Raw genomic sequence first — 27873 nt, forward strand, 5'->3', positions numbered from 1 at the left:
ACAGCCACTGATCTAGTCCAGCAATGGCTTATTTTCTTTTTTAACAAGCATCTGTATCTCTCGTGCACCATGTGTTAGAAATTAGTGGCTATTTCAGATTCCTAAGGCAAAGTTTCCTGCATGTTATTTTTCCATAACGTTGCTACAAAGCTCTGAATGGCAAGGGATTCTTTACTGATCTTGATGTTTCTCCACTTTTTGGCAAAAAATGATGAGCAGTTTACGCTCCAGTAGTTAATAACTGCCAATTCTCCCTTTGGCTATCCCCTGGCTCCGTGATCTTAGTACACAGTTCCCAATATGTTTTCATAATAACTTTTTCCACATATTCTCCTTCACTTGAGCCTTCCTTCTCATAGCACCTTCCCTAAATCCCAGAACTTCCAATAGCCTCTTATCCACCAGATGCCCTCTGCTAAATGTATATTGGTTAAGAGTGTTTATTAAATTATATGAAGGAAAAGAAAGAATGCAGCTTTTGTAGGAATTTATTGGTGGGTGCACTGTTCTTATTCAATAGGGGGGGAGAAGCACCCTGCACATGGTCAGATGCCCATAAAGCTATTTTACCAACTGATGTGTGGTAAAATTCTTACCTGGCAGGATGATGCACAGAGACAACCGTTTTATCATATGTGCCTACTATGTGGTAAAATTCTCATTACCACCTGAAAGGAATTATAAGCATGGTCTCACTGCAGGTGGCTGAAATGATTATATTACCTTGAGAAGAGTTTATCCCAGAGTAGTTGTCATTTTGAGTGGACTCAGATGTGATCAACTATCACCATGATTAGCCCAGAGTTTTACCCTGGGGTATTTGTTTATTTTAAATGTTTATATCTCACTCCTTTGATGCAAAAGCACCACTCAGGGTGGCTTACAACATTTCAAATGACAATTTCATAAAAAACAACCAAATGGGGAGAGGAGAACACCTTATCCTCTCTCAATCTGGGGGTTCCCTATGCAACTGATGTAGCCCTCCTGTCCTAGGGGGGTCCCCCAGCAGGTGCTTCCCACCCCCCACCCCCTGCATCCAGCCAGTTCATGACACTGGTGCGGCTGCTGCGGGATCCTGGGCCCACCAACATCCTCACAGCTGCATTCTGGGCCAGCTGAAGCATCCCAGTTAACTTTTCAAAGATAGCTGCCCGAAGTGGAGGGCGTTGCAGCAATCAAGCGTTTCCCAAACTTAGAAGTCTCAAGCTGTTTGAGGACTACAACTCCCATCATCCCTTGCTAGTGGGACCAGCAGTCAGGGATGATGGGAATTGTAGTCCCAAAAAAAAAACAGCTTTAAGGACCAAAGTTTGGGGAAAACAATCCATCTTGGTTGTATCCAAGGTCGTGTGCCTGTGAATGTTTTTGTTTTATTTTATGGGTTTAGCTGCATGGAGTTTATTCCGTGTATAAACCAGAGTAGTTTCTATTGGAGTCTGATCTTCCAGGGGATATGATTTTGCCCTGGGGTGTTGTTGTGTGGTACGAGCCCAGATGAGAAGCTGAGGGGCGTTATAATCCCCCCCCGGCCGTTTCGCCGCCTCAGCTCCTGTGAAGGGAAATGGATGTTTCGGCGGAGGCCGCCCTTTCGGACAAGGGAGGGACTAGAACTTTCTGCAGCCGGCAGCTCCGCGGCGGGGCTCCCCTGTCAGGCAGCCTGGCCCACGTCCCTCCCTTCCTCCTTCCCTCTCCCCCTACGAGCCCGGCCCGCCCTCGCTCTCTCGGAGCTCAGGCAGCGCCGAGAAAGCCGCCCAGTCGAGCGCAGGAAGGCAAGCAGCAGCAGCACCAGCAGCATAGGCAAGCCAGAGCGTTACCACCTCTGGCGCACACGGACACCGACCCGCCGCCATGACCCACTTCAACAAGGGCCCCTCGTACGGGCTCTCGGCCGAGGTCAAGAACAAGGTAGGGCGCGCGGGGAAGAAGATGGTGGTTATCCCAGCGCCTCCTTCGGCTTTTGTTCGTGGACCGGGGGGGGGGGACGCGCGGGCGACAAGCCCCCTTTTTTTCCTGAGGGGAGAGGATGGTTTCGCTCTCCTCAGGGTCAGGGGAACAGACGCCCCCCCCCCTCAACGCACAACTTTTCGGGCGAAGGGGGGGGAGGGAGAAAAACCAAACTCCCAACTGCCTATTTCGGACGTTTTTCGTTTCCCTTGCCTGCTCCATCATCCCCTCACCATGCACGGGATTAGGTGGGGTGGGGGGGGCGCGTGAAAGGCGAAGGTTACCCCAGCCGTGTGGTGTGTGTGTGTGTAATAGGGGGGAGTTCCTTTACTGTGGGGCACGAGCGAAACGAAGCCCCCACCCCAAACTCCGGCTGTGTAGGACGAGTGAGCCCCCTCCCCCTTGCTTCTCGGCAGGAGGACTGGAAGGAGCCCCCGCTTTCCCCCTCACCGAGACCACCATTCTCTCCCCTCAGAAGACGACGGGTGACCCCCTTGTCGTCCTCAGATGTACGTGTGAGGTAAATCACAGGCTGGCACTCCCGGCACCGCACCCCATCTGCCTCATTTTACTTTATTTATTTATTTTTAATGGGTTGCAAACAAAGCCCTTCGCTTCCAACCGCGCATTTATCGCGAAAGAAATCGCTAGAGAGACAAAAGCGGCTGGGCGGGGGGGGGGGCGGTGAAGCCGAAGCCCCCGCGGACCCTGAGCTCCCTTCCTTGACGGCAGAGTCTCTCGGCTTTACCCACACGCCCCCTCCCCGTTTTATTTTCCTGGGGTTTTGTGGGGTGGGGACGCGAGACGAGAGGGAGGCTTCGCTCTCCCCTCCTGCCTGTGGAGACACCGACTGTGAGGCGCCGCCGCCGCCGCTTCCCCTCATCCCTCGCTCCTTTCGGTGGCGGGGAGAAGTGTCTGGCTTCGCCTCCTCCTTGGATGGGGAATGAGGATGGCCCGCTCTCCCTCCGCAGGCGGGGAGGGTATTTCTTTTCGCGTGTGGGAAAGTTTTGGGTGTAATTTTTCTTTCTTCCTTCCTCCCGCTTAAGAGGAAAGAAGGCCCAAGGGGTGTGCGCGGGAGAGAGACTTTAGTAGAGGGAGAGAGAGAGAGACTTTGTTTCTTTCTCTCCCAGCTGCAGAGGCCGAGGCGAAAGCCAGCCAGCCAGCCCAGCCGCTCCTCCTTGGCAAATCACTGCGGCGGGACAAGCCCGGGTCTAATGAAGAGAAAAGCGGAGGGAGGAGGAGGAGGGGTTGCGGGAGCGGGGGGGGGGCCGAAACAAACAAAGAGGAACGCTGGTTTGTGGCTTCGGGACGCGCAGTTCTGCGCTCGTGACTGCGCCTTCTGACGTGCGGTGGGGGGGGGGGGTGACACGAGTGTGGAACTGCTGCTGCTCCTGCTGCCTTAAAAGATTTCCACCTCCTCGTTTCCCTAGGAGCCCGCACGCCCCGGCTTGCGGGACCCACCCAGGCTCGGGAGATGGCGGCAGCAGCAGCAGCAGGGGGAGCGCGAGGTGATCCCAGCCTACGTGGCTCCAGTCTAGAGCTAGCGAGCGCCAGGCAGGATGGTGTGCTAAGGGGATGGCTGGTGCACGCACTCTCCTGGTTCTCCCTGCCTCCCTCCCTGGGTTACTACTTCTGATTGCCCCTTAACAAGTATGTGGACGCAGAGCTCTCCTCTCAAAACAGGACTGGGCGGCTAGGGCGAGGAAGTTTGTGATTTTAGGTTGTTGTTTTTTTAACCAATCCCCCGATAACAGCATTTAAAAGACCAGTACCAAAGACAGAAGGCAGATTGATTTCTGAAATGGAGGTCACTTTTAAAACACTGGCAGTTGTCAGATTAAAATGCCACCAAGGATGAAGTTTGCTGTGAAGATATGGGCTTGTTGTTTGTGGAGAAAGGATGATTAAAACAAAATGGGAATGGGACCCAGTTGCAGCTTTCTCTGAATTCTGCCTTGTTTGCCCCCAATGTATAGTGTTCCTATCCACACCTCTATTAGGCTAGTCTTTTAGCACCCCTCAGCACCTATATTTGATGCTATCTCCTCACCTACACATTTCCTGTACACTCTTGTATGCAGTCACATTTACCCAAACACAGTGATGTACTGAGATGGGAATGGCGTTGGTTCTCAGGCTTTTAAAAAAATCAATTCCATGCTAAACATAAGTATGAGAAAGGTAGTGAGATTCTGCAAATGCACACCGGGTCCATGTTAATTTACTGAACCCACTTGGTCTGGGAAACAGATGAGAAATGCCACCCCTGCCCCCCCCTCCAGCTCAAAGTCCCGGCACATTCCAAACACATTACATCATGGGGTATTGGGGGGAGCCCAGCCAATCCGTGTGGGCGTTGTGCACAGAATGCTCATTGTCTCCACACTGCTGCACTCAAGTCCAAAGTGGTGGGGAGGAGTGGGGGAAGATACACACAAAGGAAGCTACTGCGGCTTGGGGTTTAGTTTCCATTAACTCTCCTGGGAAATAAAATATTCCAAGACTCCTCTTCATCTTGAAAATGTGTTACAGTGGCACCTCATCTGTACACTAAAACAGCACTGTAATAAGGGAACATTTCATACATGGAAATAATTGAATGTAGCAGTAGCTGAATATTTCAGCTTTGAATGACTCCTATGCACTTATTTTTTTGCTCCAAGACAGTTTCACATACTTTAGCTGAATGTTTGCTCTGGTATGCATCCCAGTCCCATGTATCTTAATCTGATGCATGTTTAATTGTAAGTAACAGCCCAGTTCTATATCTTTTTTCCCCTCAGAAGTAAGTCCTATTGAGTTCAGTGACTATTACTCCTAGGTAAGTGGATATAGGACTGCAGCCTAAGTCCCATTGATTTAATAGGGTTTATTAAATAGGGTTTAGAATGCAGTTCTAGGATTGCATTCTAAATGTGGTGCTACAGGTTTGTGCTGAATTTTGTGATGTCATTTGGAACAGACATCAAACTTTGCAATATTGATAGATGTGAGCAGGATATATTTGAGCAATAATTTCTTGCACACTGCACTCCTTGACAGCATAAGTGGAGAAAGCAGTTCATTTTTAATATAGCCCTTCATATGCCTGATTTATGCAGCCATAACCAGAATAGTTGTACTAAACAATTAGTGCAACTATTTCAGATTTTATTACAGTCTGAATTACTGAATTACTGTTGTGGAATAATTTAACTCCGTTTTATTTACTTATTGGCAACCACTGGAAAGAAAACCAGGAGTTTTGTAGGGCATTTGTTACCAATGAAAGACACCTGATTCCTCATATCCAAGAAGGTGTGCTATTTTAGGTTTTTGTTAAAGAGTTTTAAAGGTTTTGAACTACAGAAATATAGCAAGTATTAGTCTATTATAAGTAAACTTATAGAAGTGTTTTCCAGAGAGGCACATAATTATTTTTCAACAGAAAAAGGCAGGGTAACTAAGAAAATAAATATAAAACTTTTATGGCATACGTCTCTCCCTCATCTCTTCCAGAGTGACTGGCTAAGGTGATGAAGGTTAAGAGGGCATGGGCTAGGCAGGCCAGAACCCCTTTCCTTTTCATTCTGCATATTCTGTGCTATTCTGTTACTAACTTAGTTTCTTCCGCAGGCTATTTAATTAAAAAAATTCTATACAATTTTAACTACAATGCTGTTATAATTAATATCTTCTAGAATCTTGGAGCACAAACTAGGCTCAGTAGAATTTTGGACTTCTCCCCCCTTTGTACAGCTCACCTCCATACCTCTTCATATTAAAAAGTGGTTTGCTATATGCCATGAGGAACTGCTGTTGGAGAAACATGTCCAAAGCCTCTTTGTACACACCAAACTAGTTATGGCACTCTATAAATCTATCACTAAAGTAACTTGTCAGATGCTTTGTAAAAAGAAGCTATTCCTCTTGATAGGTGGCTTTTAATAGGGATCTTAATGGGCAGTGTGAGTACAACATTTCTATATACTCTTTTACAAGAAAGTAACTCATGACTTAGATTTAGGAAGTCCTGACAGTATGAGCTGTTCTAAACTGGAGCAGGCTGCTTAGGAAGGTAGTGAACTTTCTACAGTATTGGAATTTTTAAGGCAGATGATCATCTAACAGGGATAATGTAGTAGTTAATTTCCTGCATTAGCAGGGGTTGGACTAGATGAACTTTGAGTGCATTTTCCAACTTTGTGGTTCTTATTTTAAAATGGGACTTATTTTTATGAAGGAGTCTTATAGCCTATGTGACATTTGCCTTTCTTTTAACTCAAGCCTTCCAATGTCCAGTCTACATTTATAGTTAGTTTTCAATAACAAAGTTGCAATGACTTAACAGAAACTGTTCCTAAAAGAGCTTGTAGCTATTTACACAGCATTTTTAAGCTGCTGCAGAACTTGATCCTGTTGATTTTCACAACTTCATAGATCCCATTTTTACAGATAAGAGATTGAGGCTGTAATCCTGTGCACACTTAACCTGGAAAGCTGTTAAAATGAAGATATTGGGATTTACTTTGGACTAAACAAACACAGTTGAGAGGCAGCACATGCTTCAATTTATTTCTTATTTCTGTTTTATTTTTGGGACCTTGTTTTATTTTTGGGACCTTGCAGAGCTGATGTTGGTTAAGTAATATGTCTGATCACATCACAAAGTTGTGATTCATTTAAAATATTTTTCTAATATCAAGAAACATTGATGTAGTCAAGATTTGGGGGGGGGGGGCAGAACCAAGCTATCTGTGATGCAATTGGTCAGTTAAGTATTTTTATTTATTTACTTGATTGGGAGGGACAGCTGTCACCCACCCCCTCTGGCTATGCCTATGTCAATAAACTTGTTTCTGCTCCCAAAGGAGGAATAAGGAAAAAGACAGAAAACAGTAAGATAGAAGAGAAGATGACAAAGTATTAAACAGAAGTTTTCTTGCTTACTAGCTATAGTGGATGTGGGTGCATTTAAAGTTATAAAAGTTCTGTTTCTTTCTACTGATCATTTATTACTCTGAGTAAGAATTAGATTCCTTTTTTCCATCTTACTGTTCATACTTCAATGAGGCAAGTATTCACACTTTCTTTTTTAGGCAATGTTTAATAATAATAATAATAATAATAATAATAATAATAATAATAATAATTTATACACAGCCCTATTCTTGCAGGTCTCAGGACGGTGCACAGGATAAAATCAGAATATAAAACCACAAAATGAAAACAACAACACCACACTGTTTCTTCCCTATGGGTTGTCACATTTGGTTATTCTTTATTATTTAAATATGCCTAAATTTCCCACCACCTAGCTCCAAAATTTGTCTTAGAATCTGGTAGTAATCCTGTTCCTGAGAAATAAGGGCAATAAAGGTTTGTAGTTCATATGATAATGCTAATCTGGGGATGAGAAGAAGGTGAGAAAAGTCAAAATAAGTCCTCCTTCCCCATCCCTTGAAACAGTGCAAAATTAGAATATTCTTTGCTGCTGCCTCCCTGGGTGACAGAACCAATCATACCGACACATGCTATTTAAAAATAGACAAAAGGATTTCCTCCATAGTAGGGTTCTAAAAATTCTTGAGAAAACAGGAAAATACAGTGAAGATAAGTGGGAGTAAGGATGGTTTTCCTTTCCAATTCTCCTTAGTAGAGAATGAAATTCAGATATAATCAATCCCAGCCCTTCTTCAATGATTGTTGAGCAAGTCTATATCAGAATAGAATTATTTCCTAGCACTTGTCTTAAACTGGTGGGTTGAGACCCACTAGTGGGTCACAGCATGATCCAAGGTTTGTCGTAACAGGAGTATCATATAAATATATAGTAAAAGATTCATAAATGCTTCCCCAAATGCATATTTGAGTTAAACATGGGCCCTGGGTCTGAAAAGGTTGATAACTGGCCCTAGCATTCACACAGATTGAGTAGGAGCACAGCATATACAGGATTTACTCATCTGAACTAACTGACACAAAAGAGAAGCTCGACAGGCATTGGTAACTTATGGCATAGCAACAATTTAGATAATATTAGGCAATTTACATGTTAAAGTATTAGGGCAGTGTGCAGAACTCAAAGCCAAAAATTATTTTGAAAGACCCTTATTAACAATACAATCCTGTGTTGATTTAGGCTTGCCTAAAGCAGACCCTCCAAGTGTCCCTATTTTCCAGGGTTGTCCCTGATTTAGAGAAGACGTCCCGGTTTCTGATTGATCCCAGAATGTCCCACTTTTCCTTAGGATGTCCCTATTTTCATTGGAGAAATGTTGGATATTAGGCACCCATAGCTCTGCATGGAGTCAGGCTGTTAAGCTACTACAAATGTTTTGTTAAATAAACTGGGAACACAAGTTAGGATTACCAGGTGTCTGACTGGCATGGGCCATACTAGTACTGAGTAGGTTATTTATTATTTGGGATAACTGCTCCTTCTATGTTATGGCTACAATTTGGAGAACTATAATATATGCTCTCTAAGCCCAGCAAAGATTAGAGGTATTCGATTTACAAAACCACACTACCACATGGCAAACTGCTCTTAAAATTAAGGGAATATTGTAAAAGCATTTAAGCAAAAACGTATGTACTAAAACAAAAACAAAATGAGAATCTCCTTTGGGCAGTGCCCAGCGCATTGTATCTGACAAGCTTTAGGCACTGGCTAGTTTTTTCTCTCTCCCACTGTTAGAGTTAAAACCTAGTCAAAAGTGTTTTGGTGTGGCCCAAAGTATAATGACCGACCACTAATAAGGAACCTTCTTGGACAATGAACATCTGGGTTGCAGTCTCTTAAATTCTGTGTGATATTAATACAATGCTGTTATTAGTTCATTGAGATAGTCCTGATATTTTATTTGGCCTTTTCCACTCTGCCTAGTCTTCTAAGATCTGTTTAGTCATCTGCATTTATCATCATAATTTCCTCTATTTCCGATCTTCAAGCTCTGTCAGGTCTTCTGTAGCTAAAATTACATCACCCATACCTAAGAAGGAGGAATCCACAGGCTCAGCTGAGCCCCAAAGTTTGCTGAAATACAAAATATCTGATAAACCAAACAATAAAATGATAAATAGATTTAAAGAAGTTAAAAATAAAAAAATTGAAAACAAACATCAATAGACCATTGTCGGTGATGTACTCTTTATTGCCTGCTTAGGTCTGGCGGAATAGGAAAGTTTTCAGCTGATGTTTAAAACGTGTCAAAGAAGGTGCCTGCTGATGATAGGGATGACAGGTAAAGGCAGTTAAACATTTGCTAACTGCCTGCCGAAGTTCCTACCTCTGTTTTCTTCAATTACTTTCTATCCCAAGAGAGTGCAAAATTCCAGCTGGACACATATGTTTAAGTACCCTGGAAGTCAACGATGAGTAATAGAGAATCAGCTCAAATTGTTATTTAGATACTTTCACAGATCTGTCTGCTAATAACTAAAGTTTTCTGCTTTGTTATAAATGGGACCAAATGTCAAATGTCAGTAAGTCAATTTATTTGTATACTGCTTTTCTGTGTACACTATTCTCAAAAGCAGTTCACAACAAAAACTGTTCTTATGAAAACAAAGATCCAAATACATTATTACTCATACAACACATAAATATGTAATTATCCATCATTTTCCTTATAAAAGATTTCAGAACAATTTCACAATTAATACTGAATAAAAATCCCTCAAAAAACCTTGTATTTCCTTACTAACATGAAGAGAGTAAAGATACCAGACATCAAAATGCACAAAAATATGAGATGTAAGGCCACTTCTTAGATAAAATTCTACTTACAAAGTCATAGTCTTGCTTGTCAACAAGAACTAAATAACTGAAATAAACATTGCTATTAGTGATAGTAATAGCAATTAAGTGGAGGTGTTACAATGATTAACAAATAAATGATATCCTACCTTTTCCCCAGCAGTCCATTTCCTCTCTTTTATCACAGAAACATATTAATGAACCATTCCTGTCTTTGTCTCAGGCCTGTGCATCATGCTCTGTCCAAGAGGCTGTCCTGTTTTATTTATTTGTAAAATGTTTATCCTGCCCTTCATTATGGGCCACAACATAATTAAACCAACAGCAGCAGTTTACAATATAAAATTCAATGTACACATCACCCCAGCTATAGGCAGATACAGTGAAAGGCATAGTGAAAATGAAATGTTTTCAACTAGCACCAAAAACTAGTTTATGCTAGTGTCAGTCTAACCTCAGGAGGAAGATTGTTCCATCACCAAGGGGGCTTTATTACGTGCTTCAGACGCTTGGTCCTTATTTGATGATGGTATGGCCAGGACAGTGGGAGGTGCCTTCAGATAGCTGGGTTCTAAGCTATTTAGGGCTTTGTACATCAAAACTTGGGATGTGGGTGGTGCTGTGGGTTAAACCACAGAGCCTAGGGCTTGCCACTCAGAAGGTCAGCAGTTCAAATCCCCGCAACAGGGTGAGCTCCCATTGCTCGGTCCCTGCTCCTGCCAACCTAGCAGTTTGAAAGCACAAAGTGCAAGTAGATAAATAGGTACCACTCTGGTGGGAAGGTAAACGGTGTTTTCATGCGCTGCTCTGGTTCGCCAGAAGTGGCTTAGTCATGCTGGCCACATGACCTGTGAGCTGTACGCCGGCTCCCTCGGCCAATAAATCGAGATGAGCGCCGCAACCCCAGAGTCCACGACTGGACCTAATGGTCAGGGGTCCCTTTACCTTTACCTTTACATCAAAACTATCACCTTGAATTGCACTCAGTAGCAAACAGGCCCCAGTGCAGTTTTTCAAGGACTGGTGTTACATAGTATCTCAAAGGTACACTAGCCAACAGCCTCATGGCTGTATTTTTTCCTAGCTGTGGTGTACTATCCACCTGCAAGGGCAATCCAATGTAGAGTACATTAAAGTAGTCTAAGGTTCTCGAAGCTACCAGCATGAGTTTGACCAAACTGCAGGAGACAGTGGAAGACAGGAGTGCCTGGCATGCTCTGCTCCATGGGGTCACGAAGAGTCGGACACGACTAAATGACTAAACAACAACAACAAGGTTCGAGAGTATGGATTACTGTAGTCAAGCTATCTCTCTTCCCTGCCCCCGCCCTGTGACTGTACCTGATCCTTCAAGGAGAGTCCAACCTCATCCAGAAGACACTGTTCATTCCCAGACCCAAGAAGCAATAATCTATAGCACTGCCATTTAAGGTAATCCAACCCCTTACTGCCTCCAAACACAGATTAAGCACTTGCACAGCTCCAACTGATTGCAGTGCAGAGGAGAAATAGAGCTGGGTGTGATCAGAGTACTTGTGACACCTTGCACCAAATCCCCCAACGACCACTTCTAAAGGTCTAATATATTCATTAAATGATGAATTATTAACGGGGTCCCTTTAAGGGCCGGTGGTATCACCAAGTCTTGAAGGCAACTTGCAACAGTTTTCCTTCTCTCATTATTCAGACAGGTGGAATTAAGAGGTCAATCAGAGGAATGTTGTTAAATTGGAAAAGTATCACTCCAGTTTTTATTTAATTTGTTCAAGGTTTCAGAATATGTAGGAGATTTCTGATTAAGTGTAATGAACATCACCAGTCGTCTTTCCTATAAAATAACATTACTTTTCAAAAGAAAAAGGCTGTGTTGCTGAAAATTTGGAATAGCTCTATAATAGACACTGAGATTTCTCTTGAGTGGGTGCTTTCAAGAATGTAGCCAAAATCACACTGCACATTTAAAAACATCAGTAAATTGCAAGTATGAAGTTGTTATCTGCTGGGATTTTTCATGTTTGCTACAAAAAAATATTGTTTATGTGTTACTTCACCTGAATATTACTGAAACATTTGTTGTTATTAAAGAGAGTATACAAAGCTTGCTCAAGTGGAACTTTATTGTGCTACTATCAATTTGTTGTACTTGGTTTTGTCCATCATCTCATTGTCTTTGAACTCCTCTTTGTCTATGTGCAATACATATATGTCACGGCAGCAAAAAACAGAAACAATTGACAATAACATCAAAGCACAGTACAATGTTACTTCTGAATAAATTTATGGAAAGAGCAGGAACACAACATTGCATGAATGTTTTCTCCTCTCGGGTATCAGCCTCATGACGTCTGTTAAACAATTTATGTGTTCTGTTGTTTGATGTATGTAGGGGTAATTGCACATAGATATAGAGGTCTATATAGATTTTGCAGGATACTTGCTACCTTTGTAACAAGACTTTCATTTTCCCAGGAGCAAAACTTGGCACAGAGACAAAGACTTGACCAGGATATGGTGCAGACCCTCCCTGCTATTCATGATTTGCTCTGGGATATATTACTAATTCAGATGGTATAGATATTTGGGTATAGAGTACAGGCATTTAAATAGGGACTATAAAGTATGGAAAAGAAAAATATGGAGTATAATCACTTCTTAGCATTTGTTATTTATATAAGGGCAGACCAACTTCTTAAGAATAAGCAGCTAGAGTAGAATGTAGAATACAGCAATTAATGAGTAATGAGATCTGAAACAAATCAGGTAATTTATGATACCTGTTAATACACTAATTACCTACCACTAGACACTTAATTGCAACTGTGTGTACAACACAGTAGTTAATCTGACCTGTTTCTCCATTTTTTTTTTTTTTTTTTTTTTTGGCTTTTGAACAGTTTCGGGAGTTGAGCAGACTCCCAGAATGGATTAAGTTCAAGAACCAAGGTTCCACTGTACTGCCAGAATGTTCACATAGCACTTATTTGGATACAGCCCAATGTCTGACTTGGTATAAGGCTGCTTCCTATATTCCTGTGTTGCTTGCACAGTACATGGTACATGTCCTACTTGCTACATGTTAATTTTCAAATAGTACTTCACTGTTACTTCATTTAAGACATTTATAGACAGTGGTACCTCGGTTTACGAACGTAATCCGTTCCAGAAGTCCGTTCTTAAACCGAAAACGTTCTGAAACCGAGGTGCACTTTCCCTAATGAGGCCTCCCACTGTCGGTGCCCTTCCACCGTTCGTATTCCGTTCTTAGACCGAGGCAAAGTTCACAAACCAGAACACTACTTCTGGTTTTGTGGAGTTCGTAAACAGAATAGTTTGTAAACAGGGCTGGTCTTAAACTGAGGTACGCATGTACTGCTTAATTATTTGTGTTTCTAACTGATGCTCTTTGCAGACTAGTAAGGTTAGTTTATGTGCAGTGTGCAAGATCATAACATTGTACCACAACATATACATACAAAAAGCAATGATCCCTCTCTGTCTTTGAAAATATAAGATTCAGTAGCTTTTTAAAGAACCTGTAGGACTAATCAGAATAAATGTGGCTCCTATAAGGCTGAGAGCAGAAAAGGGAAACGATTATGATCAATTCATTGCCAAAGCAGAGATTAATTTTACATGATGTACTAGGTAATGAATTACTAGAAGCCTGAGCAATATTGCCTGTCTATTTTATTTATTCAGTTGAAAATTTCTATTTGTCCTTCTATCTGGTTGGTCCCAGCATAAAACAATTAAAAACAAAAAAATCAAATAATAATAGTCTGGTGCAGAAGCACCTCACCTATGAGTGTGAAGCCTTTAATCTAACTTCCTGGCAGGCTGGTTGCTTGCTGCTTATGAATAGGGGGAGAGGGGTGAGGAGGTCAGTGTGGTGCAGACCACCAGCAGGAGCACCAGCTTGGCTCCACCAGTAAGTTTGCACCATGCCAACCTAATTGTTGGCTTACAAACTGTGGCTTATTTTAACTGGTTTGGCATTTTGTCTGAACCAGACATCCTTTCCTAACCAAGGTCTGGGATGTACTGCTGGCTGAAAAACTTATGAAGTCAAAACAGAGTGGATCAGGGAGCCAGATATTAACATTCATGTGTAAATACATGGCATTCCCTTATCTATGTTTCTAGATCATGTGAAACCTTCAGAGACAAAAAAATAACTTTGGTATTATTTGTATTTTCAAAACATTTGTGGTCTTAACCTTATTCCTAATGAACACTGGACATTGTAATAACTGCTTCTGTACATCCTCTTCCTGAGTCAGTTTGAGTTTCCTCTGGATATGTAGCAGGATACAGTTAATGTTGTTTTGTTGTTTTGTCTTACTATAGTGATTCTGTACAATACCTCATAGCTGTTCCTGAATTTATGAAGTCTGTACCTATACTTCTTGAAAACTTTATAAAAAGTGAATTGTTAATAAACAGCAACACCCCTTAAAATAAATTTAAATATTAATATATATAAATGTAATTATAACTGTTTTAATTGTTATGTCAGTTATTACCCTTATCACCTACCTATTTTTCCTATTAACTAATTTAAGAGCTGGCAAGAGTTTAGAAAAACAAAAGGCTTGTCTTTATATGTATAACATTAATAGGAAGTGACTTCAATTACATTTCAGCTGTAGTTATATGTCCCATGTGCCATAGGATATATTTTATTCCCCCTCCCTGACACTGCAAACTTATGAGACCCTGGCCCAATTGGCATAGGAGGTCCAACTTTAGTTGGGCCAAAAAAGGAGAATTGCCCAAATTGGGCATTTAAAAAAATAAATAAATTCCCAATGGGAAAACATTTTTCCAAATGGGAGGAAAATAATGTTTAAAAGAAAGAAAGAAAAAAGAAATGCAGAATTCATGGAAACATACCAGAGCATTTCTCCCATGCTAGCAAGAAACCCACAGGACCTTGGCTAAATAGTAGTTCATCTGACTTCAGTTCCCTACCACCACTTTAGGATTACCGCCTCAGGCACTTTTAATTTATTCTTTATTCTTGTTTATTAAATCTCACTTTCCCACATATGATTAATTCCTATGCCCAGTGCTTTTTTCTGGGGGGACACAGGGGTACGCATACTCCTAAACATTTTGTGAATCTAAGTTTGGCCTCATTGAGGGGCAGTATTTCAATATGAGTAGGAAAATGAGAGTACCCCTAAACATTTTTTAAAGAAAAAATAAAAGCACTGCCTATGACAGTTCCAGCTCTGCAACTTGCAGACCTGTTTCAGGGCTCCATTTCCAGTCTTGCAACTTCTACGCTTCTATACCTGAGCCATAGCTGTCAACTTTTCTCTTTTCTTGTGAGGAATCCTATTCAGAATAAGGGAATTTCCCTTAAAAAAAGGGAAAAGTTGACAGCTATGACCTGAGCACCTGCTCATTATTAGAGTAAATGATTGTAAGTGCAAAGTATAGTGGTACCTCGGGTTACAGACGCTTCAAGTTACAGACTCCGTTAACCCAGAAATAGTACCTTTGGTTAAGAACTTTGCTTCAGGAGGAAACAGAAGAGAGTCATCCAACTCTGCTTTCTCTCGAAGCCCAGTCCTATAAACAGGGCTGCATGTGGCGTGAGCTAAAAATAAATTCTGCACAATTTCCATGTGAAGAATAGCTAGACTGTACAGATTGAACAAATATTGTACTTCTTATATGCATAACTTATTTTGCTTTTTTTACTTATTTTTTTTGGCTTTGGTGGTAATGGAGATTGTAAACTATGCAGGTCATTGAATTCTTGCTCCCAGTTACTGGCAGACCTATGGATTCTTGAGATTCCAGTAGAATTGCCTATATTCTTTAGTCCTATTCAGACTGTCCCAGTGTACAGTGAATACATGGAGGAGGAGTGAGTGGGACTGTTCCTTCTGGCCTCGCCTGCAGTGTTGCTCACCCTACTGGCCCAGCCCTTGAATTTAACTCATAAAGGGGAAGACATCCTCCAGTGATGCAGTGGATCAGCGTGTCTGGCTATTAACCAGAAGGTTGGCGGTGCAAGTCTACCCAGGAATGCTGTGGGCAGAATTTTTGCATTGCAGGGGGTTGGATTAAATGACACTTGGGGTCCCTTATAGCATTAGAATCTATGATTCTAAGATCTGAAAAGGAACATCTGGGCACATACAGCTGTATGTGCTTTGGTGATCCATGTTATGGGAAACCCTAACTGTGCAGGAGTAGAAACTGCTTTTAGCTCCTACATGTGTTTAGCTTTATGTACATTGTTGTTTCTTTTCAGACCTTTGGTCCAAAGTACAAAGGTCATAGATTGGTGTATGTAGAATGTGGCAATGACAGGCCAAGGAAAGTGATTTTCAAGCCTACTTTTTTAGGTCTTCATGTGTGAAGAAAGTCTGAAACTGGCTTGTCAATCACATCTGTGCAGCCATGAGCTTTAGAAACCGTAACATTGTGAGTGGAAGATTTTTATTTTTAGGATAGGTACATAGTTTGTGAACACTTCCTATATTTTAAATAATGTAATATGCTGTAATCTTTCAGAGAATAGCAATTATGCGTTCTTTCAGAATCGTACAAGTAGCCTTACGTCATGTGAACAACACACCTTATAGCACAGAAGCAATTACTACACAAGTACTGGACATGATAGAATATTAAAATCTGATGAAATTATTATTAGAGCTACAAATGACTTATTTGCCTTTACAGATGAGTACTGCAGGTCTGTCCAAAAACTACCTAGTTCAGTGATATTGTGAAGGAAATGGTGGGGCAGGGGAATACAAACACAGCATTGTCTGCATGTGTGTAGTAAATGTTTTTTGGAGTTCTTGGTAACGTGTCATGTGGCTAGTCCAGGGCTATTGGAGCATAGTGAGGAAAGAAGCATTTCAAGGTACTGAGTATTTTACTCCTTGTCTCACTATGGAAATATCATGTTTCAAATGTTCAGGAGGGTTGAGAAATGAAGATTGAAAAATGATGACTTGGCAGAAACAACAAAATTGATGACATTCCTTGGTAATAAATGGTCTGGATAGAAACATTACTCACCCTTTGTGCTCTCCAGCTCAACAGCTGAATGCCTTTCTCTGAAAGCCTCTTGTGATAACACGCTCTTTTAACTATCTCTAAATTATTAAAAAGGGTCTCAACTCAAACATAGAAGCAACAAACTGTATATTATAAACACATATCGTATTATTTATTGATTGGGCAGATGAGGCTCATCAACCTGGGAAGGTAGCCCATGTAGGAAGGAAAACTCTGATCCTAAACCTCCACTACTTTTGTGAGATACCTTTGGAAGAAGAAAAGGCTTAAGGAGTAAACCCTATACAAATCCAGAGTGGAGTCCCTAAGATGGTTGGATGGTGTCTTGTATGCCTCCTTCCAGCAACTCCTGCAGCCAGGCTGGTGCCAAACATATTCCTCTGCTTTCCTTTGGACCACATCAGCAAGGACAAGGGTTGGGCTGGGGTCTTGTCATCTGAGCAGCCCAGGACTGCCATACACACTGCCCAGGCTTGCACCCCAGGGGAGGTCACTTTGGTGTTGTTAACACAGCAGTTTGGCTTCACCCCTGGAGACGCACCCCATTGTCTCTTGAGACAAATGGATGATTAACAACATTGATTTCAACCATTAGAATTAAAATTAAAGAACAAGATGTGTTCCTTCTGATTGTATGCTGTGTCAATTGTGAATATTACTGCATTTGATAATAGGCATTACTGTGTCTGGGATTCAATTAAAGATACCGTAGATAGAACAGTGGTGTCCCTATATCTGTGCATGTGTAGAGAGCAGGTTGTGGAAAGTTCCTTATAGGTGCCAAACAGATATTGAGTTCTGTATGTGCAGGTTGTTCTCGGCAAAAGCAGTGCATCTGTGCTTCCATGTAGAAGAACCACCACTTCCATAGCTCTGTTGGTTTGCTCCACCTAAGGCACGAACCCTCCATTAAAAAATAATTAATTAATTAATTAAAATAGTTGTTTTTCCTGCCCATTGACCTCAGTGAGGGGAAATTACTATACCAGTCTCAGTAGCTTCAGACCTTTGTAGGAGGCACGTCAGGGGAAGGAGGCTTAGCATCCTGTGAATTCATAGCTGCTCCCAGAATGCCCCATGTTGACCCTCTGCACCAGTGGAACATTGCTGGTGGGGAATCCACACCCAGAAAAGTTTTTCCTGGCGCTCCAAGGTGTTTCCAATAGTGTAAGTGTCATCCTGCCAGTAGAGTGGTGCTTCAGTGGCCTTTGGAAGGCTGAAGGATTGTACTGTAATGTTGTTGCTTTATTAAGGTGATATTGAAACAAGAGCCACATTTGTTTTTATTGATGTCTCAAAACTGAATGCAAAGAGTAAACACATTTCTTAGATGCTGTATCCATCATTTCACATATGTTGCTGTGTTTCATAGCAAGACCATACAAGCATATAGTACACTGTATTACTGTGAAATATTGGCTCTGCACACAGCCTACAGATTCTGAGAGACTTGGAGAACATACATATCTTACTCCTTGTTAAGCAGGAATATCAGTAAAAGAGTAAAATATTGTCTCTCCTAATCCAACTTAAAATAATCAGTGTGAAGACTAGAGGGGGCAATTTTCTTTTACTATTCATCAGCAACTCTGCTTATTAACTGCCCAAAAGTATGTTAAAGAGTAACAAATCTGTGATTTGAGTTTGGTATGTTAGGTTTTTCTTTAATTTGAGGTGTATCTACATATACAACTGGAAGAGGAAAGAACAGTCTTTTTTACCCTTGAGCTGCAATCCTGTGCACACATAATTGGGAGCAAGCCCTGCTGAACTTAATGGAATTTATTTCCAAATAAACATACACTGGATTGCATTGCTAACTATATTCTCTGACTCAGATTTGTTCCAGATTTTCTTTCTTTCCCTCCTTGTGTCTAACATTATACTTTTCTAAATGATAAATGAATGGGAATGGGGTAATATAATGCAAAAGTGGTTTTAAAATTTGGTATTGGAATGCATTTTTTTCTTTTTACTGTTTACTGTTGCTATAGTGCTGAACTGTTAATTTATAAGTTATGAATCAGCTGTGATGCAAGTGGTTTACTAAGTGAACAGAATGACATACAAGGAGGGTCATGTAGAATTTCAGTGAATGCTTGCATCAGCAGAGTATGCTTATGAATAGAATAGACATTAGACAAGAGATTTCCAAAGAAAAAACCCTTTGGTTTATTTGAACAGCTGAAAATTATCATGAGGGTTTAGAATGATAAATACTGTAATACTTTATGCTAATTAGTGATGCTGATTTCTGGGATAGCATTGGATCCATTTTCAGATGCTTTTATAAAATATCCTTGTCTAATCAAATATGAATTTTGCATTATTAAAATCAGAGAAAGTGTTGAATTGATCATTATTTTGTATTGCAGATTGCTTTGAAATATGATCCACAGATAGAGGAAGATCTCCGCAACTGGATTGAAGAAGTTACTGGCATGAGCATTGGAGCCAACTTTCAATTGGGTTTAAAGGATGGCATCATACTGTGCGAGTAAGCCACATCATGTTTTATTTCAGGCAGAGCTCTTTAGTTTCTAGGCCAGTAGCCAACTTTTTCAGAAATAAGATCCACATTTAATTCTAGGACACAGTGTGATTCCCCCCCCCCCCCATTATTATTTTACCAGATATACCCAAAGACATACTAGGGTCCCTTGCATCCTTTGTAGAGAACTGTATCAGCACCACCCACCCCCATCACTTTACTGCAATAGCCATTGGCTGAGCCCTCCATCTCAACGAACAAGCAGGGAGCCAGGCAGGCAGGGTCTAGTTGGGTCCCCTGGGGAGAGGGGGCATTGAGGGCTCCACACAAAAGTTAGGAGAAGTTAAAAGCCCCTGTCAGTAGTGAGCATGAAGACAGCAGTGGCAACACTAGTCATCCTGTCACCCCTACCCCCGCCCAATCTCAGTTTATTCTGAGGCAATTGTAATCCAAACAACTTGCCTGTCATGCCTCTCACCTCACACAAGTAACTCTTTCCTCAAGTCGGAGCATTCGGGGGTGATTTTGCACCCCTGGCAGGGTTCTGTTTTGCCATTCCCTGGATATGCCCACCTCTCCCTCTCTCCCTCTCTCCTTTAGAATTACAATACACAAAAGAGGGCAGGACTGCTATCTTTTAACAGGTGTATAGAACAGGTAATGTTGGAAGATGCAGCTGCCCTTGCATAAATAAATAAAAGTTGCACCTACCAAAATATTTTTTACATGACTTTTAAAAATAAAAGAACACTGTTGTCCGTTATAACTGGCAACTCTTTCTCTCTGCCTTTTCTCTTCCTCTTAAAAAACAAAACACAAACAATAAATAGCACTGGTATCACTAGTGTGTCTTCTAAGCAACACTGAAAAGGGAATAGGATAATATACCAGAACCTTCCCTGCCAAAGAGCAATTAAAATCAGCATAAGAGCCAGCTAGATCAGGCCAGTTGTCCATTTAGTGGAGCATTCTGTTCTTATGGTGGCCAACCAGATGTCTGTGGAAACCTGCAAGTAGGATCCAAGCAGAATAACACTCCCATCCTGTGGTTTCCAGTAAAATTACTAAGTGCTGCTAGGGTTGCCATATTTCAAAAAGTAAAATTCTTGACACCCACAAACTTGTTGGATCTTTTTATGGAAACCAAAGTTGTTGAGCCTATCTAATCGTGTTTCTAAGGGCCTGTTCACATGTTAAGAAAGAGATCTGCCCTTGATACAAAAAGCAGCACATGAAGCGAGAAACAACATTCTTTGTCTTCTTCCCTTACTTCATTGTGCTCAGCTGCTTCAAGCAATTTTCCACCAGCCTAGCTCAAACTCCAGAAGTGAGCCAAGGGGAAAGCTGCTTAAAGCAACAGATTGCAATGAGATAGGGCAGAAAGGGTGAATGGGTTTGCTCACTCACACTGTTCCCCCATGAATCACTCATTTCCATTTATGAGTGTATTTAAAATTTATAGGAATTTAAAATGTAACAAATTCATCACACAGGATGGCATGTTTTTCCTGACATTCTCATTTTCTTCCTCCTTGCCCCCCAAGGAGGACATTCAGATATGTGGCTCTAGTCCCTTCTAAAGTGGCTATACCAGCATGCAAACTGCCTTCCAATAAGCTGTACGTACAAATAAAATATGCAGTCATACCTTGGATCCCAAATGCCCTGGAATTCGGACGTTTTGGCTCCCAAACCCAGAAGTGAATGTTCCTGTATATGAATGCTCTTTTGGAAGCCCAATGTCTGACGGGGCTTCTGCGGCTTCTGATTGGCTGCAGGAAGCTCCTGCAGCCAATCAGAAGTCGCAATTTGGTTTTCGAACGTTTTGGAAGTTGAACAGACTTCCGGAATGGATTCCGTTCAACTTTCAAGGTACAACTATATATTGGTTTTTATCTGTGCATTAGTAGTGCTGTAATATGGAGATTAAAATTGGTGGTGGCTATGCGAAAAGAAAGGCAGTTTATTTACTTGATTGTTTTTTACAGGCTTATCAACAAACTTCACCCGGGATCAGTAAAGAAAATCAATCAATCCAAACTAAACTGGCATCAGGTAAACAAACTAATTTAAATACTGTATTCAAATAATATAGTGTCTCTCTCTGAAGGAGAGAGAAAATGCATGAATGAAAGCTTAATGACAGTTATTGTCACAGTGAGGCCTTCAACACCTTCGCCTTTACTGATTTATTTTTGAGGAAACAGCAATTGTTCACCTTGCAAGCATTAATGATTAAACAGTATAAAGCTTCTCTTTTTACTATTAGAATACCATTGAAAGTACCAAACCTGGTAATTTAATATTATGGGAGTAGAATATGAAAAAACTAGACAATTATTGTAGAAACTAGAGAAGTGGTGGGTTTGATTACAACTTCGTTAGGCTTGGTGAAATCTTTTTCTCTTCACAAATGCCCTTCTATTCTGCCCCCCCCCCCACCGTTACAGCTATATACACTTTTAAATTATTAATTGTCCAAGGAATCTGGTCCATTGTATTTGCTTTCCAAATAAATGACCCATAGAACTACAGGAACAAATGTAATTACCCATATTGCACAAATCAGGAAAGAATAAATGGGCAATACAAAATGAAATTGAAAATAGATACTGAGACAGGAAAGGTCATAGTAGAACACTTGCCTTCTTGAGAAACTTTGTCTCTCACTGAAAACTTCCAGATTCTTGCAAACCCCTACCCAACACCAAGTCCTTGAATTCCAAACACCCCAACCCAAAATCCAAAACCCCCCAAAAAAGTTTTAAAAGTTTAACTTACCAAATGGCTGCAAAATAGGTTTTGGAAAAGTTTTCCAATTTTTGAGCCGCTTCGCAAGACGAATTTCCCTATGGGCTTGCTTCGCAAGACGAAAACGTCTTGCAAGTTTGTTTCCTTTTTCTTAAAACCGTTAATACAGTTGCGACTTGACTTCGAGGAGCAACTCATAGAACGCGGTGTGGTAGCCTTTTTTGAGGTTTTTAAAGACTTTGGTAATTTTTGAAGCTTTTCGAAAACTATCCCTACACCGTGCTTCGCAAGACGAAAAAACTCGCGGAACGAATTAATTTCGTCTTGCGAGGCACCACTGTATTGGCATTTTTTAAAGAGATTGTTTTATTCAGTTGTTATTATTGTTTAAACCATCTTGAGTCTCCTTTGAGAAACAGGGGGAATAGAATTAAAACAAAAACCAAAAACATGCAAGCATGTGTAAGAAAATCCTGACAGCCACTTTAAAAAGAGAAGTAGGAATGAAAGGGGGAATTTTAGAGTGGAGAACAGGTCAGGTAAAGGTTTAAGCAACCCCAGTACGCGCCCCCACTCCAAATTGCTTGAAACCAATTACAAAGTGGCTTTCTTTATTTTTAAAAAACTTCCAAGTTTATTACATACTTTCCCATACAGTATTTAGTTCTGCCTTATGTAACAATATCATCAAGCACTAAGACCATCATGCATTTATTTAATTTCAGCTGGAGAACATTGGGAATTTTATAAAGGCCATACAACAATATGGCATGAAACCACATGATATATTTGAAGCAAATGATCTCTTTGAAAACGGAAATATGACCCAGGTTCAGACATCACTGGTGGCACTAGCAGGTCTGGTATGTACATAATGACATATGCAGTCCAGTGCATTACACTGATCTACTTGTCTAGCAGCTATATTCTATTACTCTTGGTAAAACCAAATATGAAGCTTGGCCTGCAGAAGTTGTGGGATGTTATTCATGCCTTCACCTCTGTTGCCAAGTAGCTCTTGAAACTATACAATCAATGATCCATTAATTCATGGGTAGGCAAACTAAGGCCCGGGGGCCAGATCTGGCCCAATCGCCTTCTAAATCCAGCCCACGGACGGTCTGGGAATCAGCGTGTTTTTACATGAGTAGAATGTGTCCTTTTATTTAAAATGCATCTCTGGGTTAATTGTGGGGCATAGGAATTTGTTCATTCCCATCCCCCAAATATAGTCCAGCCCACCACAAGGGTTGAGGGACAGTGAACTGGCCCCCTGCTGAAAAAGTTTACTGACCCCTGCATTAATTGGATTAAAATTGAACACAGAATTGTTAAATCAAGGACAACCAAAAGCAAGTGATATGAATGGTATTCCTGTATAAAATGTGTATTAGAAATGCTGTTATTTTATTCTCCTCCTAGGCAAAAACCAAAGGCTTTCATACTACAATCGATATTGGTGTCAAATATGCAGAAAAGCAAGCAAGAAGTTTTGATGCAGGAAAACTGAAGGCTGGACAAAGTGTGATTGGTTTGCAGGTAAGCAGAAAAGTTGAAAGTTCACTAAGGCTGCAATCCTGTACACACATACCTGGGAGCAAGCCCCACTGAACTCCATGGGATTGTGCTGTATATCAGTATACACAGGAAAACCTTTTAAGGTGTAATGGACAATTATTTATGCTTAGTAAACAGCAGGAGTGGCTTTGAGCCACAGCAATAGCCTGCTGGAAGAGGCACTTGCTGCTGCTTACTTGGAGGGGCAAAGCCCTGGCAGAGCCAATCTGGCATTTCCTCTGGTGCATCTGCATAGCTCCAACCTCGCCATCACTTTGTCCCTCCAGGTAAGCAGCAACAACATGAGGAAGCATACTTGAGGAAGAATAAGGTAGGTCACAGTAGAATTGCTCTATTCTGGTCCATCATAGATCTGGTTTACCTGTTAACATGAAAAGCGTGATTAACACTGCCTCTGTTATTCCTGTGCTACTCAGTAACATGTGAATCTTCTGTTCATGTAATCAGGTGGATTGGCACTGTAATTACACAGCTGAAGTTACACATGTTACTGGTATGGTGTAGGCATGGACATGGTGGCAATTTCTACCACACCACTCAATGTAATTTGTAGAGTAGAAGACAGCCGTGAAGATTTCAGGTTGGCTCTCTGTAATTAATCTTTGAATAACCCTCTCTGCAGTCACACATCATCTTAGGACTTAGTACTTTCTTCAAGTGATTCAAGTGATCCTCATTCTCTTTATAGATGGGAACCAATAAATGTGCCAGCCAGGCAGGCATGACTGCCTATGGGACTAGGAGACATCTCTATGATCCAAAGATGCAAACTGATAAACCATTTGACCAGACAACAATAAGCCTGCAGATGGGTACTAACAAAGGGGCTAGTCAGGTAAGCAAAAGTTACTTTCATATTTAAGATATTTGTTTCTGCAGTCCTAAACTTTATCTTTCATTGTTTGGTATTTTATTTATTTTAAAATATTTCTAGACCAGCATTTTGCACTAGCTGCAGCATCCACACCATTTCTGTGTGCATTAGAATAATGTAATCTGTAGCATTGGGGGGGGGGGAATAACCTTTTTTGATCCGTGGGCCAGATTCTTACCAGGATCTTCCTAAAGGGCCAATTATGATTGGTGGGTATAACTTTGAAAGTTGAGACTTCAGAGCATCTATGGCAGCAAGGTGCTGCTAAAAGGAAGCTTTTCTTCATTGTGGCAGCTGGTCCAATGTAATCCTCTTTGAAGCTTGGCAGGTTCAGGTACATGAGTTTCTTCTAGTGAGCTCTCTCACACCTAGATCAAACTGGATGGACCCCACATATCAGCTGATGTACAAGGTCAGCCCTGTTTAGCACTGGGTTCCAGTGCATGAGTTTCCTGAAACCAGCTCTCTCACACAGAGGTAAATCCTGGTTGGTCAAGATGTGCATCAGCTAATGTGTGGGAGCACAGTCTGCTTTACACATAGGACAGAAGCTGTGCAAGGGGGCTTTGCAGTTGCTGACAAACACAATTCAATGAGTACTTCCTAACTACAAACTTGCTCCTTCAAGGGGAGTGCAACCCTATTCAGAAAAGGCAATATGACCCAGTTCCTGAACTTGAGACCTGCTAACCCACAATAGATATCAACATGTACTGGTGACATTGTGTTGCAAATTCCTAATGACTGCTCCTAACAGCTTCATATAGAAGTTAAATAGCTTGGGGGTAAGATGTAGCCTGCAGCTCAGAATAATCAAAGAGGCTGTGAAATTCCTTACCCAGTTTATAATCACTTAGGATGCTCTTCATCCTTGCAATACACATACAAATTTGTGAAGATCCTCAGCATGCACCCATAGCTTCTTCCTAATGTGCTTTATTCTGATTTCTGTGATGGGATGAGGAGTCTATTGCTTGCTGAATCTCACTTAGGAGACTTCCATGCTGAGTAGCTTAGTATCTGGAAAATGTTATGCACACATGCATTCCTGCCATCACTCATTATTATTTTAAAAGTCCCAATGCTGTTCAAACTGCTTTAAACCCTTTGTTTTTAGGCAGGGATGCTTGCACCAGGCACAAGACGAGACATTTATGACCAGAAGCTCACATTACAACCCATGGACAACACCACTATTTCACTACAAATGGGCACCAACAAAGTGGCTTCCCAGAAAGGGATGAGCGTTTATGGGCTTGGACGGCAAGTATATGATCCAAAGTATTGTGCTGCACCAACAGAACCTGTCATTCATAATGGAAGTCAAGGAACAGGAACTAATGGGTCAGAAATCAGCGATAGCGATTATCAGGCAGAATATCCAGATGACTATCACGGCGAATACCAAGATGAATATCAGAGAGATTATCACGGTCAGTACAGTGACCAGGGCATTGATTATTAGATTTGCCTCAAAAGCTCAGTATTAGTTTATTATTTTATTCAGTAAAGAACGAAACTAGCCTTGTGGAATTGTTACCCGTCTTCTTTACACATTATGCTTCATGTACCTAAGGAAATAATTGCCTTACATAACATTCCTTTTTCCTTTCTCTGCCCTTTCCTTCTCTAGTTGCCTTTAGTGCTGTAACAGTTGCAGTCTACAGCATAACAATAACTGCATATGAAGTAAAAAGGAATACTGTGAAAGGGGGAGTTCTCTTATACAGCCAAGTCTTTTAATAATAAAAACTATGCATTTTTTTACAACCTTGTTCTGAAATGAGCATTTTACATACTATATCAGCCCTTTCCTTTTTTAAAAATGTTTTTATTTACAGTTCCATTATGTGGAAAACTGTAAGACTTAATTGTGGACCATGCCACAAAAACTGAGGTTGTGGCTTATTACCTGCAAGATTTCTGTCTGTTCATAAGTACTTGCTTGCTAACCTCTAAACTCACAGTAGACATAATAAATGTGCATTTGTGATTGTGTGTGTTCCATTCCAATATCTAAATTGACCAAGCTTATAGAAAAAGAGCTGTCTTGCTTAAAAAGGGAGCTTGTATAAATTCTGAGCCCACAGAAGTCTCCATGTTTTGATGGTGCGTTGACTTTTATTTCTGTGCCATAATGTATCCATGTAGAATTGCCTTTTCTTTGAATTGTATTTATTGCCACATTTCTCATCATAAACCGATCTTGTTGTATTTTTTATAAATAAATGTTGTTTTCTTGGAGGCATGTGATAACTTGTGTTATTAAATACAAAATTCAAATTACAGAAAACATTTACAACTGTCCCTTTGTTTATAACTTATCCAAAACGTATTCTTTCCTTTTCAACAAAACAATTCATTGGAGATTGGAAATAATGCACTCATGTTGATTCTACCTTGCTGCTTATAACTTTTACTTGTAAAAGAGAGTTCATTGCCAAAAGTTTAGAATTCAGAGACATTCAAGGCAAAATTTACTTGCAGCCAGCAGTATGCTTTTGAGACTTTAAAGAGGTGGTTTTGCTCAGAAAGGGGGGAAAAGGCCTGTTATGCAGATGTTCTTTGGGAAATAAGGGCTTGTCTGAGCTGTGTGCCACATAACTTAATATGCAAACCAGTAGAGGGTCAGGCTGCATCTTGCCCTCTGCACACAAAGAAAATGACTACTCTTTTAGCAAACAGACTACTAGTAGTTGGGGATCATCATTTGATGTAATGGAACATAAGTTTATCATAAAATACTCTTGTATAGAAATAGTACAATTACTTACCCAGATAGTGCCTATAGATATGTCTAATTTAATGAGGCTTTGTCCCTTGAAGGATGCCAAAATAAAAGGAATGCATACAGCACATATTCCCAACCTCTTGGTCTTTGTTGTTAAAGACTTGCCTTCTTGACTGATCACTGATTCTCCTTTGCAGGATACAATTGTTCTTCAGGACATCAATGGTTCTGTTAATTTAGGACATGCACAATGTTCTCCATAAAGGACTGCAATGGAAGGAACCTAATCATATGAACATTACCAAAAATTCCTAGATAACATGATTCCACAATGTACTCCTTACCATAGGGGACCCTCTAACTAGCACTGCTTCTTAATCTATGACATGATTATTCACAGTTTAGATGTTATCCAGGCTGCATGGTATACAGGTGACTCCCAACTTACGCTGTGCCTACATTCCAGGGATAGGATGCAAAGCCAAAATCAAGTGTAATAAAAACACATTGGTTCAATGGCAGGTGGGATTGCCAAAGTCTTTTCCTCAGACACCAACCCCATTTAATTTTTTTCTACAGTTTTTTTGCCAAGTGCATAAAACTGAATGCACACAAATTAAATGCACGTAAATTGTGAGTTACTTTTATATAAAAGTTGCTGAATCAATTTCATTGTGCTTTCTTAAGGGGCTTTATACCAAAAAGACAGTTTTATC

General features: G+C 40.9%; 1 protein-coding gene across 1 annotated transcript; it reads left to right on the plus strand.

Annotated features, from left to right (window-relative positions):
- Window positions 1–1740: 1740 nt before the first annotated feature.
- On the plus strand, window positions 1741–26670 carry CNN3 (calponin 3). Its single transcript, XM_081194088.1, has 7 exons — window positions 1741–1908; window positions 19108–19229; window positions 21212–21278; window positions 22700–22837; window positions 23397–23513; window positions 24241–24387; window positions 25544–26670. Exons 1-7 carry the CDS (start codon window positions 1852–1854, stop codon window positions 25889–25891), a joined length of 996 nt encoding a protein of 331 aa, XP_081050214.1. The 5' UTR covers window positions 1741–1851; the 3' UTR covers window positions 25892–26670.
- The last annotated feature ends 1203 nt before the right edge of the window (window positions 26671–27873 follow it).

Source organism: Podarcis bocagei (assembly GCF_964188305.1).
Source record: "Podarcis bocagei genome assembly, chromosome: 5".
Taxonomy (NCBI): domain Eukaryota; kingdom Metazoa; phylum Chordata; class Lepidosauria; order Squamata; family Lacertidae; genus Podarcis; species Podarcis bocagei.

What these genes read in the sequence shown, in the direction of transcription:
- CNN3 (XM_081194088.1), top strand. Translation starts at nt 1,852, where the DNA reads ATGACCCACTTCAACAAGGGCCCCTCGTACGGGCTCTCGGCCGAGGTC. An exon ending in CGGCCGAGGTCAAGAACAAG is followed by an intron (nt 1,909 to 19,107) that starts GTAGGGCGCGCG and finishes TTTGTATTGCAG; the next exon opens with ATTGCTTTGAAATATGATCC. An exon ending in CCAAACTAAACTGGCATCAG is followed by an intron (nt 21,279 to 22,699) that starts GTAAACAAACTA and finishes ATTTAATTTCAG; the next exon opens with CTGGAGAACATTGGGAATTT.